General features: G+C 34.8%; 1 protein-coding gene across 1 annotated transcript; it reads right to left on the bottom strand.

The window, feature by feature from the left end:
- Positions 1-1,887: 1,887 nt before the first annotated feature.
- ACTR10 (actin related protein 10) lies at positions 1,888-25,468 on the bottom strand. The gene is made up of 13 exons (XM_081117502.1): positions 25,096-25,468; positions 23,008-23,080; positions 20,056-20,138; positions 18,926-19,034; positions 16,982-17,089; positions 15,212-15,279; positions 14,857-14,936; positions 11,160-11,195; positions 9,821-9,900; positions 9,667-9,740; positions 6,621-6,702; positions 5,473-5,674; positions 1,888-3,953 (listed from the first exon to the last, which is right to left on the bottom strand). Exons 1-13 carry the CDS (start codon positions 25,170-25,172, stop codon positions 3,772-3,774), a joined length of 1,254 nt encoding a protein of 417 aa, XP_080973628.1. The 5' UTR covers positions 25,173-25,468; the 3' UTR covers positions 1,888-3,771.
- Positions 25,469-25,833: the final 365 nt, after the last annotated feature.

Raw genomic sequence — 25,833 nt, 5'->3', positions numbered from 1 at the left:
GATCACAACTGCTTTCTCTCTCCCTGTTTTCTTCAACATACAAGCATGCTGTTAGTTCTCTATCTTAAAACAAAACAAAAACTTTGACCTTGTTTCCCTGCAGGCTTCCATTGTATTTCTCTGTTCCCCTTTGAAACAAGCCATCCTCCTCCCAGTCGCCTACCTTCACCATTCCTCTCCTTGCATCTCTTAACCCTAAAATGCCCTTCGACCAGACCAAAAACATCGCCTGTAGTTGAACAAGTTTGATTTATTACTCATTGCAGGTATAAAGCTGAAATTAATAAAGTTTAACAGTCGCTCATTTAGCAAGAGAGGATGTTTGGTATTTTAAGTTGGGCAGTGACCAACTTGTCTAAAGCGAATGTTCTGTGAGATGCTAATCTGAAGTACAGGTCTTCCACCCTTCTGACTAACCCACTATAAATGGACTATAAATCAAGGTTTCCCACAACCCTCTCCTCAGGTTTGATAATTCCCCTAGAATGGCTCACAGAACTCAGGAAAACATTTTACTTATTTCTAGTTTATTATAAAGGATACAACTCAGGAAAAGCTAAATGGAAGAGATGCAAAAGGCAAGGTATGCAGGAGCATGGAGCTTCCATGCCCTCTCCTGGAATGCCACCCTCCTAGCACCAGGAATGTTCACCACTCTGAAAGTTCTCTGAACCCTGTTGTATAGGGATTTTTATGAAGGCTTCATCATGTAGACATGATAGAGTACAAACTCAATCTCCAGCCCTTCTCTCCCTGGAGAATGTGGGGTGGGGCTGAAAGCTGTAAGGTTCTAATCAAAGCTTGGGCTTTCTGGTGACCAGCCCTTATCCTGAAGCTACCCAGGAGCCCACCAAAAGTTGCCTCCTTAGAACAAGACACTCCTTTTACCCAGGAAATTCCAAGGGATTTAGGAACTCTATGAGATCTTCTAACACCCCCATCACTCAGGAAATTTAAAGGGTTTTAGGATCTGTGTCAGGAACTAAGTGTGGAGACCAAATATTTGACGTCACACTTGCCTAATTTGTCTTTTTTTGAATCACTAAGAAATGACCCCAACCCCTACCACCCAATTCTAATTGGCAACTACCCCACCAGCCACTTTACCACACTATTTTTCCCATAGAAGATACCATCTTCTAACTTATGTTGTCTCTTCACTCATAACCCCTTGGAATGTAGGTCCACAAAGGCACGATTTTTGTCTTTGCTCACTCATGTATCTCAAGCATCTAAATTAGTATCTGGCAGATGTTCAATAAATGTGTTGAACTAGTGAGTTCAGAAACGTTATTAAGTTTCCTAGGGCTGCCATAACGAAGTACCACAAACTGGGTGGCTTAAAACAACCAACATTTGTCTCACAGTCCTGGAGACTAGAAGCTTGAAATCAAGCCATAGGCAGTCATTCTCTCAAAGGCTCTCTTGAATAATCTGTTCTACGGTTCTTTCTCCTAGCTTTCTGACATCACCAGAAATCTTTGGTGTTCCTTGGCTTGAAGCTGCGTAACTCCAGTCTCTCCCTCGGTTGCTGCATGCTTTTTCCCGGAGTATCTGTTGCACATGGCATTTTCCTCTTCTTATATGGACACCAGTCCTATTGGATTAGGGCCCACCCCAATGACCTCATCTTAATATGATTACATCTGCAAAGACTTTATTTCCAAATAAGGTCACATTCACAGGTACTGGAGGGTTAGGACTTCAAAATATCTTTCTGGAGCACACAATTCAACCCCTACCAGTGGGGCTCCACTTGTTAACCTCAGCCACAAGGTGTCTGCCACTTAACAGCTCACTATAAAGTTCTACTTCAGTCAGAGATCTTATTTTTTATATTACACAATGATGAAAAATTCAGAAATAATCCAAATTCAACAAAAGACAGAATTTTATAAACTGTTTACTATAAAAAAGACAATGTTAATAGTAAACCCATATAATTGACAATTACTAGTACATCTATTCCTGGCAATCTCACTGGGAGGTCTCAAAGCTAAGAAATAAAGGGGCTTTGTTCTTATGAAGCTGATATTCCTGAAAGGAAGATAAAAGCTGTGTAAAATACAATTACAAGGTGAAAACTGTAACTGCTTCAGTTACAGATAATGTGCTTATGGGAAAGATCACTACTTTGGGGGAAAGGGTGCTGTGGAAGTGGTGAGCACAGAGGACACAGGAATCTGTTAGAAATGAATATATTAGGAAAATAGATGGCAATTTTGAAATTTTAGTCACTGGTTTACCCTGGTTTTCAAGTTCTTCATAATCTTATCCTAAATTATAATTAGCAATGCCTCGTCTCAATGCCAAATGCTTTAGGATTTTGTGTAGAGAATTCAGTTCACATAGCGTGGACTAGATAGCCCCCAATTACTGAAATTCTGCTTATCCTTCAGGAACAAGGTAAAAAACTCCTCTATGAAGTTTTTCCTCGACTCCCTGATCAAATTACATCAATAACAAGCAATTGATACCCTTTACGGCCCCTACCACATTCTGGTTTTATAGTCAGTTGTGTATACATCCACGTCTAGCATGTACAAGGTCATGTCTTAGTGTTAGCATTTACAGTTATCTAAAACTATACTAGGTATAGTCGATAAATACTGAATGAGGCTTAGTCTTGGGCTACTAAAGCGGTAGGACATCGTGACAGTCCTACTGCTAGAAGTGGAACTCTACAGTATTTAAAAAAGTAAAACACATCCACATCCACAAATATAAAAACGAATCCTTTCCTATTCTTAATGCCAGGAACTGGCTCTTTCAAGTGTTAGTCGGCATTGACATCTTCATACCTAAAGCACATGGCAAAACAAGACATGATCCAGACAAGGACGATCAAAATTATTAAACTAAGTGAAAATGGACCTGGGATATACAGTCCAGAATATACATCAATTCCTACTCTGTCTTCAGGAATGAGTGTACATAGGTATATACATATTTCCCATCATTACAGGTACCTAGAAAGAATGAAACCAGCAAAATTTCAGTAATAGGGGATTCATTAAAAACAAGGAAGAAAACAAAAATAAAAATTAAACAATGGCTGAGTACATTATTTCTTTGCCCTGAGAAGAAGAAAAGCACGAAAGATTAAAGATATCATGATACATGTTTATGAAGCAGTGCATAAAAATGCATAAAATGAAATAAATCTTTTTTCCTAGAAGTGTAGAATGGTTGATAAATTGTGAAGTTAGGAAGTGAACATTTCCGCACTGTTTAACAAATGCTTATCTATGTTCCCAAACATTCTCAGCCCAAAAAGTCAAATATATTTCTGGAAAAACACATTATTTTAACATGGCCACATAAATACCAAAACAAAAAGATTTTAAGAAGTAGATCCATGTTAGTAATTGAAATAACTGGTAATGGTAACATTACTTGTTCTTTAAATGAAATAATTGCTAAAAATAATGAAATTAATGGAACCTCCAATGCCCAGGACAGATTATGTGAATCACGGAGGAAATATGTCATCATTCTTTTTAAAAATGTACTATGTAACAAACTTCCAAAACTAAACTGCTTTACCATATTTTATTGATATAAATACAACAAATTTCATAAGCATCAGCTATCATTTTATCACTACACAAGAAAAACAAGTCAAAAGAATTAAATATTAATATGGAAAGTAATTACAGAAATGCTTTCACTCCCACAAGTCATCTCTAACAGCATCTTGCATACTTTGTACAATTTGCGTATAAATGGTCTGATATTTGAAATGAAGCAAAGTTGAACTTATTCAAACTTTTATTTCTCAGTGGAAAATGCTCTTTTCATCAGAGGTGGTTGAGCTTTCCCGACATCAAACATCATTTCCAAAGGTGGGTTATTAAGAGAACACCAATCAGGAATACGGCCTGTCTGATTGTAATATTCCTTTGACACTGAACGGCTCCCCAGTATGTCTTGCAGTGCTCCAAAAATAGCTCCTGTATGGTAAAAATATTTTTTGTAATTAAGATGAAAATTTTTATCAGAAAATGTTATATACACATACATCCACTTCATTATATGACAAGACAGAAGAGATAAAATTAAACTGCATATTCACACTCTTCAAATTAATCCCAGTTAAGTTGTTCTATACCGTATATTTTAAATAGAATAAGCCATAACTACTATGTTATGGCCCATAACAGATTATAGTAAAAATGCTAACAAGTATTACTGTGTCTAAAATCAAGTGAGGCAGAGTGGGGTGGAAAGTATTTTCAACTCTGTAAATACAATAAATATGCTTAGTTTTCTTTGACACAACTCTAAGATTATATGTCAATAAATAAAATGGCAAGCCCCAAAAAGCATCATTGTAATACCCTAAGAATCTATGCTGAAGACTTTATAAGGACCCCAACAAGGCAGTCTTTAAAAAATAATTTAGTAACTAAATCCATGTGTTCTAGATCAAAACTACATTTTGACGAAATTCTACTTTACTAGAGATACAATGTCCATTTAAAATGGCAATACTTTTTCCCTCAGAAAGATCCTGATACCTATTAGCTGAAACTGCATCATTAAATACGTATCAGAACGTACACAAATATACACATCCATGATTATTTTTCTCTTTAGTCTTTATTAAGCGATTTCCTTATTTCTTTTAATATATCTTTATTGATTTCAGAGAGAGGGAGGTAGAGAGAGATGGAAGCATCAATGATGACAGTCATTGATTGGCTGCCTCCTGCACGCCCCCTGCTGGGGATTGAGCCCGAAACCTGAGCATGTGCCCTGACCAGGAATCGAACCACGATCTCCTGGATCCTAGGTCAATGCTCAACCTCTGAGCCATGCCTGGCCAGGCAGGCTATTTCCTTATTTCAATGAAACTATCAATTTCTAAAACATTCAATGAACTTAAGTCACAAAATAAGGTATAATTATAAAATAATCAATTTTCATATGGCTCACAGATTAGCTTTGTAAGGAATGAAAACATTTTAAGAAATGGTAGCATCATTGGAATAAATGCACAGTTATCACTATTATGAGGGATGACTGTAATTGGACAAAGTTTATTTTAAAAAGTCAAAGTGCAAATGCCAAGAAAAATAGGGATATAGTTCTGAAAATTAACAATTTAAGGAAAAGTGAATGTTCATAGAAAATTCTTTTTTTTTTTTTAAATATATCTTTATTGATTTCAGAGAGAGGACAGGAGAGGGAGAGAGAGAGATAGAAACATCAATGATGAGAGAGTCATTGATCGAGCCTGAAACCCAGGCATGTGCCCTGACTGGGAATCGAACCTGGATCGCCTGGATCCTAGGTCGACGCTCAACCGCTGAGCCACGCCCGGCCGGGCAGAAAATTCTTTAATAATTCTATTAGTTTATTAAGCGGGCAATTTTGGACACTGAGTCATCTATTCTAGATATCCTTTAGTTATACTATTCAAGAACCAATTAGTATATAATCATTATATTTTAAAAACTAAATTCTTACCTCCCAACCAGGCCACACAATTAGCCTTTGCAGGTGGAGTATGAATACGGAATGTCTTGGTGCCAAGTGTTTTTTTATATTTTGGTTTTTCTACCAAATACCTTATTTCTGCAAGCAATCTGTGGAGAAATCCTGGCAGCATAGACGTGCCGCCTATAACTACCAAGTTCTCTGCTAACTGCTTCCTGGTATCTATTGGGCACTGTTATGAAAGAGAAAGGAAAAAAAGGATTTATCTTTAACTTTATAAATAATGCTTGACTGGATTTAAGGATATATACAGCTTAAGTATTACAAATTAAATAGGTGATCATCTAGATTACAAAAGGGCCACAGCAAGGTTTCTTCAACAAGGGAGTGTTTCATATAGCAAATATAACCACCATGACAATATTGTCATATACTCATAGAGAACTTTAAAGATTTTAAAATCTAATAGTATAGAATTTTAAATTCTACCAGGTATAAGGTGGTAATATGCGAGTATTCTCATTTTCAGGAGCAAATGACTGAGCTGAGCAAAGAACATGAGAAGAAATACCTTTTAATTTCTTTTTTTAGTATGTAAAGTGTGGAACCTTAATTTTTCTAACGCATTATCTTCACAATATTATATGCAGAGCCAGTGATCGAGTAGGAGATAACATTCTTAGAAAAACTGTTTCCATGTCAGTATTCTCTAACAATTAGAAATGTTAAAGTCCTTCATTGATGTTATATTTTTCATAAAAGTCCCTGAGTGGAGCCCCAGAGGTAAACAAAATCTTCCAAAGTGATGTATTTTACAAGAAGCTCTGTGATTCCACAGTCATTAAACAAGAGACATATTATCATATACCCACTGGAATTTAAAATTCAATACTACACAAACCTGCATTTGAAGAAACTATAAGCCACACTAGGTACAAAATAAAAATCTGGTATTGTGGCTATGGAAAAAAGAATTATATGTCCATAGTACTTACTATCCCTAGGTTTGAAATGTTGTAGGTACTATATCTTAGTGCCAAAGTTAAACTAAATAACTATAAAATTTAACATAAAAGCTAAAAAAATGTAACCGATGGCTATAATAAAAATAAAGAAAATAACATTTAAAAATTTTCTAAAGGGCTATAAAATTTATACACTTTACAAAATAAAAATACCTGCATAAGGGAATCCAGTATTAAAGTGGCAACGGACTTCTCTTCGTTATCTTGTTCAAAAAGAATTTCCACAACTGAATCTCTAATGAGATTAAAAACAGAGTGCTTTGTTGGCATCACATAGTATGATACAGAATATACCATGAGTGCTATTGACACATTTTAAGTAGAATTATTAAAATACAATGTGTTCACATTCATAAATGAGAATAATAGTATCTGCCTCACAGGTGTTGAGGTGAGGACTCAATGAGTTAAGAGAACAGTGCTTGACACATGGGAGGCACTCCCTAAGTACTGGCTACAATTATCATGTATAGATTTACATATATTTTGTCCAGCTATACCTCCTTAAACTGAATAACAGAAAAGGAACAGAATTCTGTAAAAGTAAATACGATTCAACAAGCAGATCAGTAATGATACAAGAGACTTAATAACAAACAAAATCCTCCTCCCCCAAAGCATTTCTTTGTTTTTAAAAATAATATATGGCAAACATTACTAGCTGCCTAATAAAATATCCACTTTCCATTTTTCTATTTGTTCCCAAATTAGAAGAACTCTGTTTTGAGTAGCACAAGGAAGATCTTTGTGGCCATGGAATAGTTCGGTATCTTGACTGCAGTGGTGGTGGTAATAGAAATCTACTCTGCGATAGAATTACATAGAACTATTCATATATGTTACACCAATGCCAATGTACTAATTTTTTTAAAATATATTTTTAAAAATTTTATTTTAGAGAGGGGAAGGGAAAGGGAAAAAGATAGAAACATCAATGATGAGAGAGTTATTGATCAGCTGCCTCCTGCACGCCCCTGACTGGGGATGGAGCCCACAACCTGGGAATGTGCCCTGACTGGGAATCCAACCGAGATCTCCTGGATCATAGGTTGATGCTCAACTGCTGAGCCTCGCTGGCTGGGCTAAACTTTTCTTAAATGAGAGAAAAACTTCAATCTTGTTGAAGCCACTATTTTCAGATTTGTATAACTGGTGGCCAAACCAAATACTAACCAATACAATACAAAACTAACTATACATATGCATATAAAACACTATTTAAAAAAATAAAATTGGAATCATACTATGCATACTATTTTAAACCTTTACTGAATCTTTTTACCATAAAATTCCCTTCATGAGACTCAGCCTACTTGCTAACTTTCCCTTTCATCAATGAAGTATACTGAGGCCTGCAGTATTCTGAAGACTCAAGACTAGTCAGACCCTTGCTGCTATGCCTGCTCACTTCTGCTTCTACCAGTTGGGCAAAATACTGACTAAGCAGCAGCTTCCTTCTTCTTTTTAAATTTGAGGATTTAATACTAATGGGTGAGTAATAAGCATCAGTTTCTTTTTCCAAGTTTTTTATTGTCAGTTGATTTGATATTGAAATTACATAATTAAACAATTATCACTTAACCAGTGACATGTTAGGGTGGAAAATAAGCTGGGTTTTTTTTTCTATGTGAACTATAGGGAATGCTTTGGAAAGACAAAATAATTTTAAAAATCATTTTAATATATGTAATACAACTGTAAAAGTCTAGAAGGAAGTATCTAGAAGGATTCTTTACCAAGACTGATTCATAAATAACTTTAAGTTCTCACTGTACTTGAAGAAAAACCAACCCTGGAAATCACAAACCATGAATTACTGGTTTATGTAAATTTAACTCATATCTCTAGAAGCACACTTATCCTCAAAGGAAAGGTCTTGGGAAAAAGTCTGGGTAATAGATACTTATTTATAAATTTTAAGTTAAAATAAAACACTTAGCATATAATTTTTTTTTTTTTTTTTTTTAAAAAGGTCCTTTCTTTCCTTTAAATGACCCTTCTTCTGATTTACCAGTGAACTGTTGGTCTGGGTTGTATCTAAAGAGAAGATTTCAGTGGAACTAGATTTTTTGTTAGAAAAAGTTTGTTAGCAAACAAGTGTAAATTAATTGGGTTTAGAAAGTGAGACACAGTGACTTTTTCATTCCCCATGTACTTCCCTACTATTATGTAACCAAAAAGCTCCATATTAGTTGAATTTCCTTAAATATTTTCTTTTATTCTGGGCTCTACTGAACAATCAGGAGAAAATTTAAGAAATTAATTTAATGGATATGACATGTAAGAGGCAAAATGATAAAAAGTCACTACCAAAACGTATTGCATTCTACCCCAACCTACCATCTTAAACATCTGTGTATTTATGTTCATCCTTTTAATATCTCAAACTCTATATTATCCTGAAATCTAAAAGGATCTTAACTTAAATATTTACATAATTCTTTTCTGTGAATCTTCTGATCTAATATTTTGCAGATGAAACTTTTATAACACAAATTTTATAAAGCTTGGGTATAAACAAAAATTATATTGTTACTAATATAATTATGTAAGTCCTTAACAACACTTTTATTGCATCATCAGATAGAATAATCTGATAAATAATAAAAAAGTTGAATTACTAACTGGTCCTAGAGATTCAGTATATTTGGAAAAATGTATTCTTTCTAACAAGACAACATTTTAAAACAAGATTCAGCAAACTGTGGCCTTGAAGCCAAATGCAGCACACTGTCTGTTTTTGCAAATAAAGTTTTATTGGAACAGTCACACTCATTCGTTTACAATATTGTCTATGGCTGATTTTGTACTCCAACTATAGACCTGAGTAGTTGCAACAGAGACCATATGACTCACAAAGTCTAAGCTATTTAATATTTGGCCCTTTACAGAAAGAGTCTGCTAAACCTTGTTTTAAAGTAGCAAAGAATGCTACTTTATTCTCCACCTTGAAGAATGGTTAGTTGCATTAATTAAAATCTAAATTACTTGGATGAGTAAGAAAAAATATTTTTTACAGTTTTACAAAATTAAAAGGTTGAATAATAAAATTATGAATGATGAGGCTTAATGAAAAACACATAATAACTAATGACAATACTAAATAATAGTAATAGTAATAAAGGTTATAGGCAAATATTTTTAAAAGTCAAAAATTTATTTTAGTTCATCATTTTGCTCATAAAAATTTAGGTCTAACCTGATTGAGCCAAGGACATGTAAAATCTTCTCTCCATCTAATGGATAGTCAACATTTGGGGGTGGTGAGGGACGCTGAAATATAAATAATATGAATATATAAACAAACATAAATAAACTTCTGAAAAAAGAATATACATTTATTTTGAACTTACCTCAGTATTCCCATCGATATTAAATTTTGCTGCTTGAATTTGTAGTCCACGTTTCAGATCACTTACAAAACAAGTGCGCACTTGAAAGAAAAGGAGACTTAGTTATGCTTTGTGATTGAGTCAATCTATGTCCCCATTAAAAAAATTCTCAAGTAGACACGCTAATCATCCTTTCCTTCAAATTTTATAAATTATCTGTCTCTAGTTAGCTTATAACAATTTATTCACAGATAAAAAACCTGTTGTTCATTGAGTCATGAGACATGTTGTATTCATCTTCCATAAAACCGCATTTGAAAAGCAAAATCACCTTTGAGGAAACTATTTTGTTTTGAAATTCCTTATATAAAGAGTACCATAATAAAAATAAATTTTAGCATCATGAAAATGTGTAATTGAGTAGAGTGTTTCTCTGAACAAGACTGATCTATATTTATATATTTAACTTATGTAACTATCTGATTCTTTTTTAAAATCTTGGTTGGTTAAAACAAAAAGCCAAATTTTGCTCCTAGTTACAGTAACACTCCTTAGTTTTCAGTTTTTTGGCATGATTATTTTCTACCTCTTGCCACATCCCAATACTATCACTTTCCTTCTACTATTATCACCATTTTTGTTTTTACACTTTAAAATTTCTTCATTTAAAGATTATTTCTCCTGCAAAGTACCTTTTATAATAAGCTGTTTCAAGTTGTTCTTAGAAATAGATAAGGAATAAAACATTTTTTTAAAGTAGAAACAAAATTGATGTTGGGTAGAAAAAATCTAATGACTTGGTTAATTACTTACAAAACAGAGTTAAATATATAATTACATATATAAAATTATTTTTGCCCAGCTGGGTATGGCTCAGTGGTTGGGCGTCAAGCTAGGATCCAGGCGATTGGGGTTCGAATCCCGGTCAGGGCACATGCCCGGGTTGCGGGCTCGATCCCCAGTCGAGGGCATGCAGCAGGCAGCCGATCAATGACTCTCTCATCATTGATGTTCCTATCTCTCTCTCCCTCTCCTTTACTCTCTCTGAAATCAATAAAAATATATATATATTTTTTCGTTCACTAACTCAAAATACATTTAAGAATCTACAATATGCTACATAGTAAGCTAGGTGCTCAAGTTACTTATATATTTTATATTTTATTCAAATGCCAAAAACTTACATAAATCTGAAAAAAACAAAAATTCTATTTACATTATTCCATAGCCTATATACAAAATATTTTGAGGTATTACACAATGAATTTAATAAATTCCGTATCTTTGTATATATTTTAAAACACATGCCATCCAAACCAATACTTTAGAATCAAAGAAACAAAAATGGAACTTAACTTACCTTTAATGTCCTCTAAGATACCTTCTGGAATTGAACCTAAAAGAGAAAGTTTATTTAAAACTATAGAACTTTAATAATAAGCAAAAACAGTCTCATACTGCACTCACATTTCCATTTTAGCAAAATATTTTAAAAACATAAGTAATATAATTTTTTAAAAAGTTGAACAGAAAAATTAAATTGGCTTTTAGGGAAGAAACTTCATCATTCAAAGACAAGCCAAAGCACAGAAGTTAAAGCCAGATGTGCACAAAGCACTACTGGATGTCACTACTCATAAGTTTGATAAAAATTTAGTAGAGTAAGTGCCATTAGATAGAAATTACCTTTTCTATCATGAAGAGAAAAAATCTTTTTTATCATAAAAATATTTGTTGGCTATCTTGTGGTACTTAGAAGAAATACAGGGCTTAAACATAGTTATTTATTTTTCTTCTACAAAAAGTAGTTTCAAGTTTGCTTATCTTTCCTGTGACAATAAATGACTGTCAGTAACATGCTAACCTAATACATACTTTTAAAAAGGGTTATATGTAGACTTTTACTTTTTTCCCCTCAAGGTAAAAGTGACGGTTTGAAAAATAAAAAAGTACCTAGTTAAAGAAATTGATACAATATAGGAGGCCTTTGGAAGATGGATGTTTGGATATGTGATTTTGTTGCCAAAAATCTTTGTTTTCCAAATCAGACTCAGAAAAAAAATTTCTAACCTAAATACAAAATCTTCTAAACTCAGAATTTTTAACCCATTGTTAAACATGTAAAAATATTCTGATTGATTTATAAGAACAAATTATTGACACCTAGGAAGACAGAAATTTCTAGTTGAAAGGGGAGTCATGATTTAATAAGGGTAAACATGCACTTCTTCCATCTGGATCTACATATCTTGTCAGCTATATTTTTAAGTTGTGACAGCCACTGAAAATATGTATTAAAACAAATTAAACTTAAAAACTACACCTTCATAATGTTAAACCATAACCTTTAAAAAGTAACAAATAATATTTAATCATATTGTTATTTTAAGAAGAAAATATGTTTAGAATTAATAAGTACGACTTCGGAATTATTTTACCTTTATCATCTTGTCCTTTCCAAATTCTTACTTTTGTGTGTTTTACTATCTAGTAATAATAGTACACATATAGTTAATAAACATACACATTGAAAGTATGCGCTCAAAATCTTTTTAGTGATGGGGTCAGTTTTAAGCCTCCTATATTTGTGTTAAAAATTACCTCACAAGAAGATAAATATTTCCAAAAAGATTTAAATCTGGCTATAAATAGATGAGAGAAATATAACTAGATTTCAAGAACTTACAATTTAAGAATAGGTGCTAAAAACTGTAACATTCCACAACTGCTGTATTCTCACTAGGAATATTCAAATAAATTCCAACACGTGTAAAAGACATTTGGTAATAGGAAAAACAGTTTTCTTTACACAACATGTAAGGCAGGATTGAAACGAAAGTGCTTATTTTAGCTGGGTGTAGATGCCGGTTGGGAAAGGAGCCCCTTAATCTTACCAAATAATCATAGCTATTTAACTCTGCAAATGAGGAATGTAAACAAGAGGCCTTTGCTGGCTCTGGTTCTGAAAAATCATATTTAAATTTCAGTTAACGTAGGAGAATAAGAAGGATAATGCTTTGTATATAATTTACTTTTAAACTGTTCACATTTCAAATCAATATACTTAGGTTAGCTTTTTATAAGTTATAAGGTACTTCAGCACATTCATTCTTTTTTGAACTGGGTTCTAAATACTAAATAAAAGAGGCTCATTAAAAGTTCAGGTAAGGAAACCCAAGTATGTGTAAGACTTGTTTCAGATATCTTAAATGTATTTGTGTTTCTGATCTTCCTAAGTGGGTCCTTCAGCCAACAGCGATATGTTTTTTTTTAAATTCCTTAATCAGTTGGACTGCAAGGCTAACTATCACAGATGCAGACTTGGGGGAGTAAGAGAGGGAAAGATTAGAATCAGAGTCCAAAACAGATGCTTAAACAAAGGGTGTCCAAAACATACAGTTCAGAATTTTAAGAAAATGTTATAATGTTTTAAAGACGATCTCTATTAAGAGTATCTTGGGATGTTAAACTGAACTCATTCAAATGTTATAATGTTTTAAAGAAGACCTCTATTAAGAGTATCTTGGGATGTTAAACTGAACTCATTCTCTTTGGATACATTTTATAAATTAACTGTCATCATGCTATTACATTAACGACCAAAAGAACAGGAAAGTAATATATGCAACAAGTATCCTAAAAACCTGCCTGTCTCTTTCCAACATTTATTCAGGGCCCAGGCACCATGTTAGGTGCTACAGATTGAAAAATAAGTAAGACATGGATCCTCAAAGTCTACTGAAAAAAACTGGTAAGCTAACAGGAAACTAAGACTATATCATACATATGTGCTATAATCAATACTGCTGAGGGCTTAACAGATAGGGGAGCAATTTATTCTGCTTAGTGAAAACAAGGAAGGCTTCAAAATTAAGATGACATTCCAGCTGAGTCATGCAGGGGGATCAAAAACCCAACTAGACAAAGAAAAACATCTTTGTAAAGAAACAGAATAAAGGAAGTCACAGGGTTATAGAAGGACTACGGTGCCTGTAAGACCACATGAAATTTACTGTAGCTGAAATAAGGTGCAAAAGGTTGAATTTAGCAGTTAAGGCTAAGAGGCAGAGTAAAGTCAGATTGTGAAGAAACATGTATATCAAACAAATAATTTGGATTTTAGCCTGTGGGAGCCAGGGAAAGTTCTCAATCAAAAGAGCATTGTTGCCCGGCCTGGCGTGGCTCAGAGGTTGAGCGTCAACCTAGGATCCAGGCGATCAGGGTTCGATTACCGGTCAGGGCACATGCCCGGGTTGCAGGCTAGGCAGCCGATCAATGGTTGTCTCATCATTGATGTTTCTATTTCTCTTTCTCCCTCTCCCTTCCTCTCTCTGAAATCAATAAAGATATATTTAAAAAAAAAAAAAAAGCGAGCAATGTAATCACAGTTGTTTTGTGCAAGTTATTCCTAGCAACAGTGTAAAATAGACTGAATCAGTCCAGAACAGGCTCCTGTAATAATCCAAGCAAGCAATAATGAGGGCCTAGTTTACAATGTCCTCGTTTTCAGATGTCCAGTGGTGTGGATGATGGAAAAAAAGACATAAAATTTGAAAGAGATCTCTAAGGGAGAGTCAACAGGACGTGGTAACTCCAGCTTTCTAAGATGGGAGATAAAAAAGATGTTATCCTTATCTAAGAATGAATCACTGAAATGAATTTAGAGGAAGAGATAAGATGTTCACTTAAGTCTGATGTGCCTAAAGACATGTCTAGTTTATATCTAATAATCAGTTGGAAATACAAAATGAAGTTTAGAGGAAGGGTCAGACCCAGGGATATGTTTGAGAATCAACAACATTCCTGAAAGCCAAGGGAAAAGATAGTACCAAGAGTACATGATAATCAACAATGTCAAAAGTTCTAAAAAAAAATGACTAAAATTCAACTCTGGATTTGATGATAAAAAGCTCAATAATAACCTTTTAACTGGAGAAATGACATCGGAGGGATGTGGGGGAAAAGAGAATAACTGCAATGGAGTTAAAAAAAAAAAGAGTTGAAAGTGAAAAGGGGCTAATGTAAGCCACACTTAAATAGTGTGGAAGTGACTTTACCCATCACAGAGGGGAGGCTCTGTCCTTTAGCAGCACCTGTGTCAACAGCACACTGTTCCAATAGCTGAGTTTCCAACTCCCTGAAAGTTAAAAAAAAAAAAAAAAAAGTTACTGGAATTAAAATGCTGTAACTAACATCCTTTCTTATTTAACACGTTTACTGCATAATGTATTATGATGCTTTACGTAAAAGTGGTTTTATCCTTAAAAGATGAATACACTAAAGAGTAACAGAGAACAAAATGAGTAACATTAAATGTCCACATTATAAATCCTCTATTGAACACTGTAAAAAAATTAGCATCTGTTTTTGTGGCACAGGTAAAGAAAATGTGCTAAATTCCAAGAAACTTACCTGTGCAGAGCTTTTCCTCCTAGGGGGAGTGCTCCCCAACAATTTAGTACTGGGATTCCTTCATATATCTATAGGATAGTCAAGGATATTACTATTTTAGGAGATAAAATGTGGTTTCCTTGGTATTTTCCTCACCTTCAGCAGTATTGTTCTAAATTGGCAAATTCTTTTTTATTTTTAAAAGTTACTGAGAAATCAGTCTTTTTTCATATTCTTCTCCAAAGAAAAAGGTTAAACACAGACACACACAATTCATTAATTAATGCTGGGGTGTCCAATAAAGTAGCCACTGGCCACATGTGGCTATTTAGCACCTGAAAGGTGGCTAGTCTGAATTCAGACATGCAGTAAGAATAAACTCCACGCCAAATTACCAAATTTAGATTTAATACAAAAGAGCCCCTATAAAATGTCTCATTATAATTTTTACATTAATTGTTCTCTTTCATTTGTACTTTTAAAAATGTAGCTTAGAAAAATTTTAAATTATGCATGTCTCACATTGTACTTCTGTTGGACAGAGCTGAGAGGACAGTGCACAATATGTGGGTTTGCTACCTTATTTTATGTATTGTTTTTGCTGATGTTGTCAGTATAATATTTATAAAAAGGAAAAAGTATATTGGTAAAAGCATTGGCTATGGCAACAAACATGGGTATATATCTTGGCCATATGCTTACATGACTTTGCGTTAACTACCTATCCAAACTTTCAATCTTCTCACTTATATAATGAGAATAATACTTAAGTTATAGGGTTGTTAGGACACTTACACACAAAATACTTTATATTTAAAAAAGATATTGCCTAATTTAGTTCTTTAGGAGTTAACGATTCTTGATTTCCTTCCCATTTCTTCTATTAAACAAGTGTAAATATCAAAATTGCAAGAGTCTTGCATGTATTTCAACCTCCTTTTCATTGTAGCATTGTCCACTGGAATATTTCTGATACACATATATTCTGCTTAAAAGTTTATAATGACAAGGAATTTACCAGTTTATAGTTAGTAATTCCATTTTGGGACAGTTTGAATTACCAGTTTTTCCTGATGTTGTGAATGAAATAAAAACTACAGCACTTACTGAGCACGTTACTATGTGCCAGGTTCTTTACTAAAGACTTTACATACATTACTTCACTCAAGTCACACAATGCCTGTATTAGCTGGAATTATTGTTAATTCCCATTTTATGGAAAGGGAAACTGACACCCAAAGATATTAAACTACTTGAGCAGCATCATTCAACTAGTAAGCAGCCTAACTGAGATTTACACTTATTTGATTCCAAAACTCAAACTCATGAACATTCTGCCATCCTGCCACCAGGATAGCCTCTGGACATGAGAGAGAGAAACACATTCAATATGCCACAGTGAGCCTTTCAGCTATTTGACGGCAGGTTTCATGTCATCATTAAGTTTTAATTTTTCTTGATTTAACTTTCGCATTTCAGGTTTCTCCAATTGTATGACCTTTTCTTAGAACTTGAATATCCTAGTCAACTTTTCTGACATGTCCAATTAGCTGATGTTCCTCTTAAGAAATGAACATAATACTCATGAGGTCTGATCCCTGGAGTATATACTGGGACAAAGTCATAAAACAAAAAGTAAATTTAAGGCTCACAGTTCTGTAAATTTTTTCCACATGGTAATTCATACTTGTACACGGTTAACCCAAAGTAGTTTGATGCAATAAAAACCATTTGTAATTATTTTAAAGTAGAGTAAAAACTGAAAAATTAGCTGGTTGACAAAAAAGATACAGGTAACACCAGGCTTTCCCTATATCCGCAATCCAGGACCATGGCAGAGTTTATTCCAAGCGTCAAAAGAGCCATTAGATGGCTTGGAGCAAGCAAGACAGATGGAACCTAGAAAACAACAGCAGCAGAATGAGTATCAGTAGTTGAAGGTGTTGGCCTTACATTTCAAATATATTTTTAAAAACTCAAGGGAACGTTATACTTATTTATGTTATGATATCTAGTCAACAATTTTATGGCACTAAATTAAAAACTAGTTTGTTGCCTGGCCGGCATGGCTCAGCAGTTGAGCATCAACCTATGACCCAGGAGATCACAGTGTGATTCCCAGTTGGGGGCCTGCAGGAGGCGGCCGATCAATGATGACTCATCACTGATGTTTTAACTTTCTCTCTTCCTCTCCTTTCCTCTCTGAAATCAATAAAGATATATTAAAAAAAAAAGAACTAATTTGCTGATTTATTTTATTTACACATAATCAAAATATATTGTAATTAATAAAAACATTCTTTAAATTCTCAAAGTTGTTTCATTCCAAAATAAAGAATTTAAAAAATTCTTCTCAGAGGGAAAACTTGAAAGAGATATAAGAGGTACAGAAACATAAATTCAGAGGAAAAGGCTAAGTGTAAAAAAATAAAAAGATGCCTTTACCATCAAAGCAAAAGTACAGAAAAAGAATTCCTGATCGTCTTTATTTACAAAGCTTGTAATGTAGACTATATTGTTAAAACACGGTAATACAGCGGTTAAAATTAAACTGAAGAACTACACAAATCCTTAGTTCTTTTAACAATTTTTCAGTGAGAACTTGCCAGATCTGGTGACACTCCAAATAGTAGATAAATATTCAATTAAAACACGGAAGTCCATTATAACCAAGTGGAAAACAAAATAAGGGCTATATTTCCCTTATCGAAGTAGATATAGCAGGTAATCCAGTCATATAAGAAAGGATACATAAACACAGCTAAAACTCTAAGTATAAACACCAAGAATCATCTATTTTATTCAGATAAGAGCTAAAGTGATTTTTTTGTTTTGTCTGTGTTCTCCCTACTGCAAACCAAATTCCTAAATCTATGACATCAGTAAGTATAAGAGGTATGTAACTTGTTTCTCTGTTTTAATACACTGTAACTTAGAAATATTAAGTGCCCTTATCTCATAAAGACATGATTTTTGATATATTTTGAGTTCAGCAGAATGTATGAAAAATACATTATATGTGCTTAATCTCTTATATGCTGTACACATTTTATGCAATCTTCTAGTTTCCCTTGCCGAAAATCCCTAAATTCCTAAGGCAGAAATTCAAAAAAATTTAAGTAATAAAGATTCTCCACATGATCTTTTCTTAGAATATGAAATTTAACAATCTTAAATCATAATTTTGGTCTTTAAAGTAATCTTGACTCCTACGAAATGAAAGTTACAAGAAATATTACTAATATCAAGACGAGGAGTCATTCCTGGCACTGTCTACCCAGTCTAAGGGAAACATTACTTGAATATTCCATTTACTAGGAATTTAAAGCCTAAAATAAAAGAACTGAAGATTTTAGAGCACTCAGCATAACTGAACAATAGAAACTAGAAAGACCTGGAAGAAATACATCATAAACTCCACAGTACATAATATACCTTTAAAGTCTGAAAAAAAAAAAAAAGGTCCCCTAACAGAATCATCTGTATTAAAATAAATAAATATCAGAAACATCAGTAAGAAGAAATGTTCATTTATCTAAGTAGTGGATGAAATACTAATTATGTATGAAATAACCATACAAAAGAAGAAAATAGTCAATTTCAGGAGGCTTCGGTTTACTCTGTCATTTGGTTCTTCAAATGCACTGTGTAGTATATACAATGAAGGAAATAAATGAGGACCTTTAGTTTAAACTTTGAGTACCTATCGAAAACAACAATATATAAAACAGGTACCTCAAAATACTTGAAAAGAACGCGAGTGAGTGTCTCTCTGAAGTGGGAAGGACATAATACCGACTCAATAACCACGACTCGGCGATCTCTGGGATTCACCAACAGATGCCTAAAAAATGATAGTTTTGTTTTTAAAAGTAAATAAAAATTTGTATTTATTCTGGTACATAGTGAAATTTGCTAAGATTAGAGAAACTATACTACATTAGTTTAAGATGCTTTATGACAAAAAGACATCTTCATTTTATTACCCAGGAAAGATAACAATGTTCTTGACCTGTACATCTCATGCACTGTGTCAGAAATTTCATATCTATTAACTTCCTCAGAAGACAAAACAGTCTACTATAATAACCTGAGCCATTAAAAATACAGTTTCTTTCCTTAGGTTACAAAATTAAGAAAAAAATATATGCTCACAAACCTCCAAATATAATGTAAGTTTATAACTTGGAAAATATAAATACCTAAAACTTCCATTACCCAGAAAGTACCATTTGGTATATTTTCATTATTGTATATGTCCATGCATATATTTTAACAGAAATATTCATTTCATAATTGTTGTTCTGCAACTTGCTTTTTTCAATTATCAATATATCTAAGACGCCTCTCAGTATCAGTACATATAGATACAGAACTCTTTTTAATGTCTGTGTGTTTCATTATAAGGATGTACAATAATTTATTCAACCCCCTTTATTAATGGACATTTGATTTATTTTCAATATCTCTTTATGCTTGACCATTTTCTAGTCTCTTCAAATATATTTGGAAAAGGTTGAAAATAAGTAAGTAAAAATGGCAATAAAAGTCAACATTTTCGGCCAGGCATGGCTCAGTGGTTGAGCATCAACCTAGGATCCAGGAGATCGGGGTTCAATTCCCGATCAGGGCACATGCCCGGGTTGTGAGCTAGGCAGCTGATCAATGACTCTCTCATCATTGATGTTTCTATCTCTCTCTCTCCCCCTCCTTTCCTCTCTCTGAAATCAATAAAGATATATTTAAAAAAAAAAAGTCAACATTTCCCCCATCAAATGTAATACAACTAAATATCACTATGACTGGCATTAGGAAAATCTAATCACAAAAGCTAGGGGGAAAAAACAAACAGCACTGCATCTTACCTGAAATACAGTATGTGGATAAATTCCTTTAGGTAGGAATATAATTCTTCTGTATTGATATTATATTGAACAACTTTGATAGGCTATAAAAAATGAAAATGACTCATTAATTTATAGTAATAAAGTATTTTCAAGTTAAAACATGCTTATTTATTTTACCAATGCATTTTCTGGTAATAAATCAAAAGGAATTTGTATTGAGAATAAATACAAACATTAAATGTAGATTAATCACTTACATTAGGAATCATAAGAACTGGCATATCCAAAATGATGGAATCTTTTTGCTTGTGGGCTATAAAAATGTATGCCCAGAAGTAAGTAAAGAGCTATGCTCATTTACATTTTTCCTTAATCAGATGTGTCATTTTGGCAGGAGTGATAAAAAAATTAACATTGATTAAAACACATCAAAGGCTCCAGACTTGATCCAGTCCCTGTTAGTCACTTCCAAAGCACTGACACTTTCCCTTTTACAACATCACCCAACTTGAATACCTGTAAAATGTCTACCTTCCTGTTAGACTACAAGCTCCATGGCGCAAGAACTGTTTCTGGCTTGCTTATGATATATCCTCCTTCAATTGATACAGTACAAAGCACAAAGCATACAGGTAAAAAACATGTGTGGTAAAAATGAAAACATACCATTAGCACTAAAGCAGTATATGCAAACCACCAAACCATGAGTGCTAAATCAGCACAAATACATAACAAGGTTTCACTTATAATCCTCAGAAAGCTTGAAGTACTCTGATGCATCATTGTCAGACCTTTCTTCATTTACTCTTTTAAAGGAAAGACCATCAGCTCAGCTAGTTTTCTGATTTTATGAAGCTTAAAGAAGGTTCTGAACCATGAATAGCTGAATATAGATTAATCTTCACATATATTTGTTTTTTCAAGAATAAGATGAGACCTGAAAGCACTAAGAAAAGTGCCAAGAAGAGTGTAAAAGTTCAAAGTCCAGTCAGGAATCTATCTAGTAACACAGTGACACCGATTATTATAAAACAAAACAACATGAAAAATGAATAGAGAAGAACTTCCATTACATTTTGAATACCATATCACAAATATCTACTATATTTCTGGCTTGTCTAAGATCTGCAGAAAATTTAAAAATCAATGAAATAGGCTCGGCGGGATAGCTCAGCGGTGAGCAACCACCTATGATCCAGGAGATCTCAGTTAGATTCCCAGTCAGGGCACATGCCCAGGTTTTGGGTTCGACCTCCAGCAGGGGGCGTGCAGGAGGCAGCCGATCAATGACTCTCATCATTGATGTTTATATCTCTCTCGCCCTCTCCCTTCCTCTCTCTGAAATCAGTAAAAATGTATTTTAAAAAAATCAATAAGCCCGACCGGGCGTGGCTCAGCAGTTGAGCGTCGACCTAGGATCCAGGCGATCAGGGTTCGATTCCTGGTCAGGGCACATGCCTGGGTTGCAGGCTCGATCAATGACTTTCTCATCATTGATGTTTGTGTCTCTCTCTCTCCCTCTCCTTTCCTCTCTCTGAAATCAATAAAGATATATTTTTTAAAAAATAAAAATTAAATTAAAAAATTAAAAAATCAATAAAATAGTATCTTAAACAAGCATAATTAAAAAGATTTCTGAATCCATGTATTTCATATGTTGATCTTAATGATGCAACCCAATACCAGATATAAACTGATGTACTAGTCTCTTCTACTACATGTGCTTTTATAAAACTGAACGTGCTCATAATCAATTGTTAAATAAGGAAATACTGTGTGTGTCAATGTGAAATTTGTATTAGTTCATATTAGGCAAGAAGAACTGAAAATATAACAGAATTATTACCTTCATCAAGTAAAAGCAAGTAGTCATCAATTCAGTGGCCACACAAGCAGGTATCCTTTCAGATCTACTTTTAAAAAGTTTTTATGATCCAATGTACCAGGGGCCCCCCTTCTCAGAGTGGACCCTTCATGACTCTGTTGGTTGTATTTATTCTTGGTCCCACCTTAACAACAGCCCCACTGACTGGCTGAGCGCTCACTTTCATCTGCATTGTCTCAGTATTCAATAACCAACATTTTCAATCCATCATATCTTTTTGTTTTCGTAATCCCAAGACAGTCTCCAGCCAGCCACATTCAGTTTCAAACAAAAACTGTTCAATTTTTTCCTGAGGGATCAATTATTGTTTTGCTAGTGCTCTGATTACAAAGTTATATGGGTTTTATATAGTCTACCCAACCCTGTTTTTTCCATAAGCCTGTTTTTGTTTGTGATCAAAGTGAGGTTTTTCAGGAACAAATATTAAGTTGCAGCAAAAATATCTGTATTTGATTTTAACAGGTGAATTTATGGCATGAAAAGTTATTCTTTCTATTGTTCTACAATTCCTAATTTGCCAAATTAGCTTTGGCAAAAACTATCTTTTAAAAAATGTTTTTCACAATTCTTTGGATCTTAGATTTACAGATAAAGAACTGAAGACCCGGCTTATATATTGAACAGAGTAAGAATAAAGTTATCCTATAATTATGCTACATTATAAAGCTCAGATAATTATTTTACTAAGATTAAAAACTTTCTCTTGATATTATATAATTCCATTGATATAAAATGTACAGAAAAGGCAAATCTTTAGAGGCAGAAAGACTATGAGTAGTGGACTAGCGGTGGGAATGGGAATAAACTATAAACAGGCATTAGAGATCTTATTGGGATGACAAAAAAGTTCTAAGACTAGCTTGTGGTGATGGTTACAGAACTTAATATATTTACTAAAAAAACCACTAACTTGTACACTTAAACAGATGAATTTTATAGTATGCAAAATTAAACTAAATATTTTAAAATTTTTTCTTGAAATATAGTCATGTTATAGTTAGCACTGTTCTAATCAGTTTTATTTGAAGTCACACTTAAAAATATTTTACAGTAAAGTATTTATTGCTAATTTGTTTAAAAAATACCTTAGGCACGCCAGCTTTTTTTATCACACTAGGAATTATGCATCTTGGACTGGTTTCTCCAGCAAACCCACACCTGCAAATAAACAGAACATTGACACACTTAACTTTTAACAGTCTTTCTGTATATTTATTACAGAAACAAGTTTTTCTGTATTTATTTAAAAGCAGTGGACATAAGCACATCTGATGCATTCAAAGGAACCAAAAAAAAAAAAAAAATCCCACCTAAGAAAAAAGTTAATCCCATCTACTTATAACTGCTCATTAAAGGTAAAAAATTGTTTCAAATTAGCAACACTGACATATATCAATTTTTATGGTACCATTTACGTTTCAGTTTTTAATTTTATCTGAGTTTTAGGCAACACATCTCTACAACCTTGAATCTGTACTATATTATGCTACTTGATTCATATGAGTTACTTATAAGTGCATGATTCCAAAATTACTAGCTTCTATACTGACATGTTTTCTTTTGGTCTATTTTTTAAACTATAAATATTTGACATAGTTAGAATCACACTATTCATACATTATAAATTCATATACTAAGCATCAGCCTATATTTAGTTGTCATCACTATCATTTTAAAAAGTGCATATTTCACCCTTTTAAAAAATTCTTTCTTTAATATTTAAGTACGTCCATTTCTGTTAGTAAAACAAAATTTTGCTTAAAATGTTGCTAAAAAAATGATCGCCATTTAAGTTTAGTCTGACTATCTCTTCTTGTTCTGCCTAGGCTTCAGTACCGCTCTCCTCCTATTTATTTCCAAATAGCTCTTTCCATTTTCTACTAGTCCCATCTCCACATTTACTTACACTAGTGCTCCTCAAACTTCCCAGGATGCAACTCCCCAGTCAGCTTCAATTCCTTTCTTTTACTTTATAAATTCATCTTATCACCTTCCTGTTATCTTTGTCAATAGTCATCTTCCTGTATAGCAGTTTTCTGCTTCTCATTCCCTCAACATATAGCCAAAATAATTATATTTGGGTGTCAGCCTCAAGATATTTATTATGCTAGAAATAAACCTTTTCAAAGTCAGTTTAAAAATAAAGGGAGATTTTGCATTGAACAGTAAGAGAATGGACTGCTTAATCCAAGGGCTGTTTAATCCAATTCCGGTGCACCTGAGGTCCAATTCTTAAATAGGCTCTTTTGACCATTTATTCAATACAGTTATCAAATACCTACTATATGTTAGGCATTATTCAGATTTTATATATGTAAAGATTTACAAATGTTTCCATTTAAAATATATACAAGATGCAATTCTGGCTGTCACTATCCGCTCTCCTCAGTCCAGTACAAGGGGTCTCTCAACCTAGAGTCCAAGGACCACTATGATATCCGCCAATCCCTGAAACTATGTGCAAATAAATTAAGGTTTGTGTACCTTAATATATGTGGCTTTCATTCAGTCGTCAAAGGGATCTATGCCATCCCAAAGGTTGAGAACCATTACTCTAGTGTTTACAAGATGCCTTTTAAAACATACTAATTTTCCTACGCTAAGAGTTATTTTGGGGGGGGGGGTGCAATCTCGAGAGTCTCACCTATAGGGTGTCACCTCTTTGATATATTCAGTCTCCCTAATATGACTTCCTACTCTTGGGAAGCTATGACCCCGTCTTGAACATATTTGGGTTTCCAGCACCAACAGAAGGTCCATTCGGTAAGTGTTTAATGACGGAGATGGTTATCAAGTGTTACAATTCGGCTGCTAGTTTCCTAAGCTGAGAAGCCCAGGGGAAGCGGGGTCTAGGTCACCGCTGTCCCCCCTGCACGGGTGCTTCCAAAGGCTCTGTTCGGTTTGGGGTAACCACCAGGGACATCGGCAAAGGCAATTCTCCTGAAGCCTCTTGGACCTCTCCAGGAGTCAGAACCCGACCGCCCCACCGGGTCCTCGGTATTCGCGTCGCCCACGGTGGAAATAATAAAGGCCATCATTTGCGGCGGGGCGGGGGTGGAGACGTCGCAACTGGCCGGGTGAACTAGCCAAGAGGACCCGGGCCGCACCTGGGTTTCGGCACCCGCCCTTCCCCCACACACCGGACGACTGCAGCCAGCGCCACGGCCACTCACTTGGTAAAGGCCTCTCCCAGATCTATCACGACTGCCGTTTTCTCCCCGCCGCTCCCCAGGCCCTCGTACAGCGGCATGGCGGTGAAGAGAACAGTAGACAGGCAGACGCGGACCCGGGGCCGACGGGTTTGTCTCTAAGGGGGCGGGGCCCGGGCGTCGGCGGGGGCCTCGAGTGGCCGCGGGCGCACCGGCCCCGGGCTGTCCCAGGACGTGCCTCACTCCGCGTCGGACCCACATCCTCGCAGGCGACCCTGTCTGTGGGACTAGGGAGGAAGAAAAGTGCGTCTCGCCGCTGATCTAGGTGCGGGAGGAGCGGGACACGAGGTGAGCCGAGGCGATCAGGCGCGCCGGCCGCCCCTAGTGGGGCGGAGCCACCCTGGGTCCTTCCCGCCGGACACGCCCTCAAGGCGCCCTTTGCGCGCGTGTGGCGGGGTCTCCGGCCTCCCTGCGATGTAGGAAACGCGCAAGAAAGTTCGAAGAGAGAAGATGGCCAAAGCTTTGGTTCGTGCTGTCTTGGGCACATTTTGCTGTGTCCCGTGTTTTCCCTATAATTTAAGCCTCTCAATAAATACAGAGAATAGATGTACTCTTACGTGTGCGAACCGAAACGCAGAGATTAAGTCCCATTGCCGGCGCCCCAACTGCAAAGCCGGAGCTGGACCCCAAGACTGACTTCAAAGCCTGTACGACTGATGCTTTAGGGGATAATCCGTATAGACAACGTTTTAGTTGATAGTC

The sequence above is a fragment of the Miniopterus schreibersii genome (genome assembly GCF_964146895.1).
Source record: "Miniopterus schreibersii genome assembly, chromosome: 1".
NCBI classification, from domain to species: Eukaryota; Metazoa; Chordata; class Mammalia; order Chiroptera; family Miniopteridae; genus Miniopterus; species Miniopterus schreibersii.
This window is presented reverse-complemented; position numbering and strand designations above follow the sequence as displayed.